The 8,944-nt window shown below is 44.4% G+C and overlaps 2 protein-coding genes across 2 annotated transcripts in view; both read left to right on the top strand.

The window, feature by feature from the left end:
• The window catches only part of LOC108166750 (hippocampus abundant transcript-like protein 1), a 4,898-nt gene extending 1,877 nt beyond the window's left edge, over nt 1-3,021 (top strand). Inside the window, exon 2 of the mRNA XM_017307729.1 lies at nt 185-3,021. Coding sequence (XP_017163218.1) covers nt 185-540 — 356 coding nt within the window. The 3' untranslated portion in view covers nt 541-3,021. The remainder of the gene's footprint in view (nt 1-184) is intronic.
• A 552-nt stretch (nt 3,022-3,573) lies between these two features.
• The window catches only part of LOC103473939 (uncharacterized), a 5,577-nt gene continuing 206 nt past the window's right edge, over nt 3,574-8,944 (top strand). The window contains exons 1-7 of the mRNA XM_008424597.2: nt 3,574-3,686; nt 5,390-5,509; nt 5,777-6,094; nt 6,173-6,286; nt 7,444-7,890; nt 8,490-8,606; nt 8,683-8,940. Coding sequence (XP_008422819.1) covers nt 3,620-3,686; nt 5,390-5,509; nt 5,777-6,094; nt 6,173-6,286; nt 7,444-7,890; nt 8,490-8,606; nt 8,683-8,940 — 1,441 coding nt within the window. The 5' untranslated portion in view covers nt 3,574-3,619. The remainder of the gene's footprint in view (nt 3,687-5,389; nt 5,510-5,776; nt 6,095-6,172; nt 6,287-7,443; nt 7,891-8,489; nt 8,607-8,682; nt 8,941-8,944) is intronic.

Here is an 8,944-nt window from a genome sequence, read left to right as displayed (position 1 = left end):
TTATATATAAACTACATGTAAAGCTATTTTACTTTTTTCAAGTAATTGTTGTGATTTATGTAAATGCCTCCTGACTTTATTTGAGTTCTGTCACATCTGATAAACATGAAAGGATAAATACAGATCAGTTTTATATTKTTCTGAACTGGAGTTGAAGACCACAGTAAATGYGTTGTGGGTCCAGAAACGGCCCGTGTTCCTCAGGTTGAGCCCCCTGCCTGGTTGCTGAACTGCAGCGTTTCTCCTGTGTTGCAGCAAGCGCTCATCCCRGGGCCGCCCTTCCTGCTGGGCGCCTGCACCGTGGTCGTCGCCTTCCTCGTCGCCCTCTTCATCCCTGAGAAAACCTGCTGCTCCTCTTCCTCCTCCTCTTCCTCCTCGGAGCTCTCCCTCAGCGACAAGCCCCTCCCAGACAGCAAGGAGGCGCTGTCCTCGCTGGCCGGCGTCCACATCAACACGCCGCTGCCGGGCAGCGACGAGGAGGCCCCGCCCTCCGCCCGCGCCGAGGACTCCGAGCCGCTGCTSCAYGACAGCATCGTCTGAGGAGCCATGGGGGCGGAGCCTCTGCAGCCGGTGGGCGGAGCCTCTGCCGCTGTGTTTTCCTGTGTTTCCGTTAGCAACGTGGCCGGACTGAGTGTACTTTTCTCATCGGAAGTTTTTGCCTCTTTGCCGATCGGCGGGATGAACTTTTAGCTTCAGAGGCACGTCGTCCTGACCAATCAGGATCCATCTTTAATGAGCCAATCGGACGCAAGCATGGAGGTCTCCAGGGAAGAAAGGGAAGAAATCAGAGGGGAGGAGGCAGATCCTTAACGTTTTAATGGAGGAGTTCACTTCATCTTTAAGGATTTTTTAACTCTTTTGGTCATTTTGAACGTGTTTTAATTCAGAAGTAAAGTTTAATGGCAGCCAAAACATCCAGGTTTATTTATACGTTTGTTTTTTAAATCMGTCAGTGTGTTTCTGTGGGTGGGGATTGTATTAAAACCAGCTAAAACATGAGAAACRAACCGTTTTTAATCTCACTCTGAGATTAAACCAAAGCAAACTATGGATTACTGACAATAATTAGAAGGAAACAGGAATGGACCCTCACATTCCCAGTAAAACAARCGTTTTGGGTTTCATTTTTCCCTGTGTGTCCCTCTACCTCCAGTTGTTATGTTTCTCTCAGTGCTGCTGGCTGCTGGCAGAGGAAAACCCTCCGCCCGGCTCCCTGACGCCTCCCTCAGGGTCGGTTTAATTCATCCAAACCAACTCAGTTTCACTCGAGGCTTTTTCCCTGGCAGCAGTGAAACTCCTGAAAACAAACTTTATACTTGAAGGATCCGACAGAGATTCCAAGAGCTTTAGAGAAGATTTGAAGATTTGAGTTTTACAGTATTTAACTGCCACACTGTGTACAGAGTTAGCCATGTCACGACTTTAAATGTAAATGCACTTTTGAATGAAACTCTGGTTTGTAAATACTGTAAGTGTGACGTGGGGTCGGCTAGTTTTCTGTCTCCGGTCGAGTTTAGAGGACACATATCATCACATTTTCCTTTTTTTTGTTGTTTTTTTATTACATTTTTTCAGGATTATTGCTGATGATGCTCGCAGTAATTTTCTACAWCTGRAATAGAAAAATGCTGCCAAAGAGAGCCGGCGTTCAACTCAGAACTCAGCATCAAAGTTCACCTGAATTTATAGTCTGAGATCATAAACGGAACATTTATGGGATTTCTGCAGAAACGAGACCTAGCAAACCAGCACCACATGCAGGAATTTAAAAGCACTCACTGGGGTTTTTCTAGATATKATATGTCGTGTTTCACTATAAGTCACAGAACAAGGACTAGAAGTCATGTGAAAACTAAGACTTTAGTCCAGAAAATCTGGACTGGTGTTGAGTTAGATGTAGTTTCTGCTCCAGTTCTGAGCAGCATTCTAACAACCAATCACTGCAAGCCATGCGGTGATTATTCAACTCTCAGTTCTCTTCATTTAACCTGTCATTTCTTTTACTTTGGGTCAAACAACAATAGTAATGTAGCTAATCGCTCTGTCATGTCACCCACTCTARTGTCTTGCAGTCACTAGAAGCTAATGCTAAACATCGAGTTTCTCTCCTTCATTTGGCTCAGACATGGAGAAGAAAAAGCTGGTTATCATGACTAAACATGAAGAGTCCTGGTTCATTTTGACAGCGGCAACAAAAAGCCAAAACTGTCTTAGCTGATGAACTTTATGCTCACAAACAGCCGCGGTTAGCATCAAACAGCCGCGGTTAGCATCTGAACTTCCTGTCCAGAACGATCGMTGAYTCATTTTGTTCATTTTTAGGTTTTCCAGCCTGACCGATGATGTGTGTCCTGTAAATGAGAGGCTAGCTGTTTCTGCTCTTGGAATGCTTCTTCTGGCGTTTTAATTCCCAAATCCAGTCAGAACCGCAGAAGCCTTTTCAGACAGACGGAGGAAATTCTCCAGAACCAGAACAGAACTGAAGTGCCATTCTTACAAACCTGGGAAGGCGGGATCCGTTTTTTTTTTTCCCATGGATCGGTTCGGAAACATCTCGAGTCTGGCCTCGGATGGGCAGCTAAATGTTTCTGTAAGGTTTTTGTATCCAATCAGGAGCGATCTCGGTGTGCTARCACTCGGTGTGCTARCACTCGGTGTGCTAACACTCGGTGTGCTAGCACTCGGTGTGCTAACACTCGGACCAGCATCAGGGCTGGTTTGTTTTTTAAACTGGAATTCAGCAGAGCTGGATTCAAACCACTGAAAACGCGTTTATTTTTTTAGCTCTTTTGCTAATCAAACGGTTTGGTGAAACGGTTTTCCTTTGGAAGTGTTCCTGCCTCTCCTCAGCGCTCCTGTGAATACCGACCCCAGCCGCGGCCCGGCGCGATCCGCTGTGAAACCGGCCCGGTTCTGTAAATGCTGTACATGGATTGACTGAATGTCTGTTGGTGTGAGCTGAACTGGGATGTCGTCTCGTCTGGAGCTGTATTGATATTAAAATGGTACAAACTCGTTTCACTGATGATGTCATTCCTGTTCACTGGAAAATAGGATTAGTTTTGGTTTTTCGTTCAGGTTTCGGTAAGTGTGGATAAACATGTGGTGCTGCTGGAGATTCAGACCAGCCTTTAAAGATAAACCGGGACAATCATCCCAACATCTTTCCTTCCGATCATTGGTTCATCCATCCATCTTTTCCCAATCAATGCCATCTTGTTTATTGTCCATTTGTTCACCATTAATGTTTCTAGTAAACTGTTTAAAACCATCCATTTTTTCTATATTTGTCCATCCATCAATGTATTCTCTCCATTTAAATATTGATTTGAACCTTAATTCCACCAACCATAATTTATTCCAATATGTTTTTCTTACAATCCATCCATTTTCTAATTCTTTCATTGATAAATCCGCATTTGTCATTTGTCATCCATCTTTCCATCCATCCATCCATCGCCATGAGTTCACTCTCAAACATGAACATCGACCACCAGCGGCCCCTAGCGGGCAACTTAAGTCATCCTTAAGAAACGCCAACGGCCAATCAGCGCTTCGGCGTTGAGGTCACGTGGCCTCGCGGCCAACCACATTACGGCCTGAGCAGGCAACAACAAACATGGCGGCGGCTCCGGAGAGGAGCTGGACGGAGGAGAAAGAGAGGGCGCTCATTGCGTTCTTCTCCGGTAAGTCCGACATGTTCGGTCCGGTTTTCTTCTCCATACGGACTCGGCTCCGGTTCGCTTCCCTCGGCAACGTGTTGCTAAAGCAAGCAACAGTTTTGGGACGTTATAGTGGAGGAGGAGGGGGAAGGCAACCGTTGCTCAACGACAGCAACGACTTGAAGCAACAATCGACGAGCAACCGGAGTGAAGGTTACGGGTTCTGTGTCCAAACTGGAAATAATTCCGACCAAAGCTTTTCCTCCTGGTGTTTTCATTTGGATTTCTGTGTTTAGACACAAAAGATTTTACACCTGATTAATTATCAAAGACGTTCATCACCGGAAGATTATGCAATTATTACAATTATTTAACATTTATGGTGTTTATGGCTGAAATATTCTCTTCGCTGTCAAATAGAAAARCCTGGTTGATATTTAACGTTAAAGCTTCACTAAGCARAAATAACAGTTATTTTACACAATGCCAGATCGGAAGGATATCGGCAATATTTCTCTATAGGATCAATTAATGTCTTTAAAAACAATAATTGGGATTTTTCAGCTTCTTAAAACTCTTTATTTTGCAGATTAATGTTTTTTTTATATTTGTTTTCAAGCTGCTTTCCAGTATCAAAGCTTCAGTATAATAATTTTCCTCTAACACAGCTCTTCCCCAACCTTTGGCTGTGCACTGTTGGTCAGCTGGCTGAAAAAAAAAGCCAACTACAAACACAATCAAATGTCCAAAGTTAATGTAAATTGAAAAATCACTGCAATATTTAAAAATAACTTCATTYATTTAAACTTTTCCTGTTTAAATCAGTGGAAACGAGATCATAATAAACATATTTAGTATTTCTGATTAATGCAATGATGACATCAAACTAATATTTTTATTAACGGTTGGATTACTGAGAATTAACCCTGTAATACAGTCGCAGAGGAAACTAAGTACACCCTTTCCTCAGGAAAAGTTGATGTTATCTTCCTTAAAATCAGGAGTTTATTCCAGTTTAGTGWCTTTCAAAGTGTTTTTGAGTAAAATGAATGTATCACATTATTATTTTGAAGGCCTGACATGTGGAAAACCTGACACATTTTATATGTTTGGACTTTCATCCACATTAAAACTCAGTTCAACATCAATAAAATGATTATTTGTGAAAACTCCAGAGTTGTTTGTGTGTTTACATAGAAAAACAGATTTAGACTCACTTTAAAATCTCCGACAAATAATTCACCAATAAATCTACGTACTTTATGATCAACATCACTTTGTGTTTCAATTATTATATTTTATTAATCTTTTATTTAAAAGTAGCTCAACCTACAAACRCCACCATGTTTGATCCTTAGCAGGAAGTGGTGTTTGTTTTGAAGCAATATGATTGGCTGACAGGTTTTAGCTTAGCGCTGCACTGCCCCCTATGGGTTTGGCATGTGTATAACAACCCTAAAGCAGTTTGTGCGAGTTTATGAGGAAGAAAACTTCTTAAATTGATCTTGCTTGTACAATATTTTTTTATTTGATTTGATCCGACTTCATGTGAAAAAGGTGAAAGTAACATCTATAAAAGTTTGCCCCAAACACAGCTGTGTGTGTGTGTGTGTGTGTGTGTGTGTGTGTGTGTGTGTGTGTGTGTGTGTGTGTGTGTGTGTGTGTGTGTGTGTGTGTGTGTGAAGCTCATGGCTCTGACGGTAGCTGAGTGTCTCCTTGTTCTCTAGAGAACATCTGTCTGTGGAACTACAAGTCTGAGGATTATAAGAACCGGGATCTGCGATGGAAAACCCTGGAGCGCCTCCGGATCCTGCTGTCCTCCCAGCCGCCTCCCGTTCCGTTCTCAGGTACCGACGTGGCTAACGCTGCAGCGCTAACAGAGCTTTTAAATGTGAGAAGATGTGCCGGATTGTTAGATCTGAAACCAACAGGAAGGTCTGGTGCTTTGATTTCAAAGTGACGATCAGCCAGACTGATGAGATGATAGGATATCCAAACATGCATCCATCCAGRTTTTATACTAAACTGGCTGTAAATGGATGAAGATTTCTGGAAAAGTCTGACCTTTGACCTCAGCGCTCTGGTTCCATCTCATCTTTTCTGTGTTCTTCCAGTGGAAGACATCAAGAACAAGTTTAAGAACCTGCGTACGACGTTCCAGCGCCAGTACAAGCTGGTGCGTCTGAGCGGCGACGCCGGCTTGGTGCCGCAGTGGAAGCACTACCAGCAGCTGAGCTTCCTGCAGGACTGCTGCGAGCCAGAGGAGGGCGCCGACGGGACGCCGCCCTCCCCGCCCGCAGAGGAGAGCTGGCTCCCTCCCACCTCACCCGGACTCAGCATCTCCTTCCTCCACTCCTCTTGCTCAGGCGGCGCCGCTGGGAGGAGCCTCTGGACGGAGGAGAGGGAGCGGGAGCTCATCGCGTTCTACGCAGGTGAATAAATTAAACGGCGGCTTCAGGGAGAGACGAGGTGAAGGTTTGCTGCTGACAGAGGTTTGTGTTGATGTGCAGAGCACGGCTGTCTGTGGAACAGGAAGTCTGAGAATCACAACAACCGGCAACTCAGACAAAATCTCCTGGAGTCCCTCAGGATCCGTCTCTCGGACCAGCTGGTTCTGTTTTCTGGTAAGAACGACTCAAACTCCTGATCCTCCTCTCTGTCCTGCACAAATTCCTCAACAAGCTAAAGGACTTCAATAGGTTTTAAAAGTCCAAAACAAAGGATTTTACTCTGGACTTCAGTCGCTTTTTTGTCTCAAACCTCCAGAATTTACAACATATTAAAAAAAGCTAAGCTAAACGTATGGTAGGCTAATGCAGTGTTTCCCAGCCTGGTCCTGAAGGCGCACTGGCCTGCATGTTTCCAGCTGATTTCAATCGACGACCGATTAACAGGCGTTTCTTGAGTCAGGCACAGCCAATCAGGGAAACCTGTAAAACATGGAGGACGGGGGCGGAGAGGACCAGGGCTGGGAAACACTGGGCTGCTGTAGGTTAAGCTAGGCTGCAGAAACTTGGCTAAGATTTAGTCTAAGATTAATTTTAGGCTAGCTAAGCTAAAGTTTCTTAAACTAAACAAAAATAAGGTAAGTAAAACTTGAGACAGACTAAGGAAAGGTTAGCTAAGCTAATGGTAAGTTGAGTAGGCAAAATTAAATTAAGCTTAAATAGCTGAGCTAAGGTTAAACAAACAACAATTATAAATTAAACTAGGTCAATTTTAAAGGTGACTAATATAAAGATAATGCTATGAGGAAGGTGAGAGGGGGTTGTTATGTCAAGCTAAGCTAAGGTTCACTATGCTAACATTAGGTTAGGCAGGCTAAGAGAAACTTATAAGACGCTAGCCTAACGTGATGTTAGCTTGGTGAAGCTAAACTAAGCTAAATAGGTTAATGAAGGCGAAGATTAATTAATTAAATGTAGGTATTATATGCTACGTATACTAAACTAAAGCAGGTTTCTGTAAGATGCAGTGTTCTAAGCTAAGATACTGTTAGCATTAAGGAACCTACTAAACAAAGAGACTCTTGCTAGTTTTCTGTTTTGAGCTGAAAAGGAAGTTTTTTAAAAATCTTTTCAGATTTTGTCAAAGTTTCATCCAACTCCAGTTTTTAGCTTGCAGCTGTTTGGGAGATGAAAAAGTAGCTAAAGTGCTAAAAACATAAAACATGATGACAAATCTACAGAGCTGTTGATCAGGTCCACCTTAAATCTGCAGTCAAAGCCACAAACTTCCTTTTTTAGCTTCCTGATATAAACATTTACGTCATTTTTTGCAGTGGAAGACGTCAAATCCAAGTTCAAGAACCTTCGTACGGTTTTTAACCGGGAATTCAAGGCGGTCCAGGCGAGCAGAACCTCGGACCAGCCCTACGTGTCCAAGTGGAAGCACTTCCACCAGATGCTCTTCCTCTGCGAGTCGTTTGAGGAAGACGAGTTTCCCGACGGCCCGCATGAGGGAAGCCGGACTTCCTGCTCCGCCTCCTCCTTTAACACCTGCAGCGTAAAGACGGAGAGCAACTCCATCACCTGCTCCGCCTTCCAGGTGTTGCTGCCCGCAGCCCCAGACCAGACCGAGCTAATGGATCCCAGAGCGCCGGCCGGATCGCCGCCGGACAGGAAGCCCGGCGGTCGGGTTCTGGTTCCGGCTGACGACAGGGCGAGCGGCGAGTCGCGCTGCCTCTGGAGCGAAGCCAGAGTTCAGCAGCTCATCTCGTTTTACGCCGGTAATCCAAACCGGCTGCCTTACACTGTAAAAACACGATAATCAGCTCATATATTAATACACTTCAAATCAGACAAAACTAACTTAAAAGTAACTTTTCAAACAAACATAGGAGTTTTATTTAAGTTAGTAATTCTGATTGATGAATATTGATGATAAATATTGTATTTGCAATGAGCAATAAATCAATTAAGTTAAAATAAAGTCACTAATTTCCATTTACTTATGGATTTTGGATGATCAAAGTCTTCAGTTTGATGTTTTTGTCTCAACCAGCTTCTTTTTCTGAGATTCATGATTTATTTAGTTTATTTTCCGGTTTCAGGGTTAAATATTCATTAGAAATTGAAGTTTATAGATTCATGAACATGTTTTATTATTAAATAAAACGTTATGATTGAGACCAAAACACCAAACTGAAACTTTTATCATCCAGTTTCTGGTGGAAAAACTGCAAATCATGAAAAGGGAAATTATTGAGTTTGTTTTGATTTATTGAAACGATAAACAATAAGATGAATGTCCAGCCGTAGTTCTACTGAGTGCTGACCCGGCAGCAGATGAACACGCCGCACTTTTCAGCTTGCGCCTGTGTTTCAGAGCACAGCTGCCTGTGGAACAACCGGGTCGACAGCTTCCGGAACCGGCTGCTGCGGCAGAGCCTGCTGGAGACGCTGAGCGGCCAGCTGTCCGCCGGGGAGCCCGTCCCGTTCACAGGTAACCGGGCCGGTCCAGAACCGGAGCYGGAACCAGAACCAGAACCCACCAGCTTCTGCTCTCCTCCCTGTTGCAGTGGAAGACATCAAGACGAAGTTCAGGAACCTGCGGACCATCTTCCAGCGGGAGCACAAGGCGGCGAGCGCCAACAGAACCTGCGGCTCCGAGGATTTCTACCTGCCCAAGTGGAGGCACTACCTGGACCTGCTGTTCCTCTGTGACGGCGACGAGGCCTCCGCCCAGAACCCGCCCTCACCGACCCCCCCGGACTCCTGGCTCTCCTGCTCTTCCTCCTCCTCATCCTCGTCTCCGACCCGCAGCAGGAAGCGAGCGGGTCG

Source organism: Poecilia reticulata, linkage group LG12, assembly GCF_000633615.1.
Source record: "Poecilia reticulata strain Guanapo linkage group LG12, Guppy_female_1.0+MT, whole genome shotgun sequence".
Taxonomy (NCBI): domain Eukaryota; kingdom Metazoa; phylum Chordata; class Actinopteri; order Cyprinodontiformes; family Poeciliidae; genus Poecilia; species Poecilia reticulata.
This window is presented reverse-complemented; position numbering and strand designations above follow the sequence as displayed.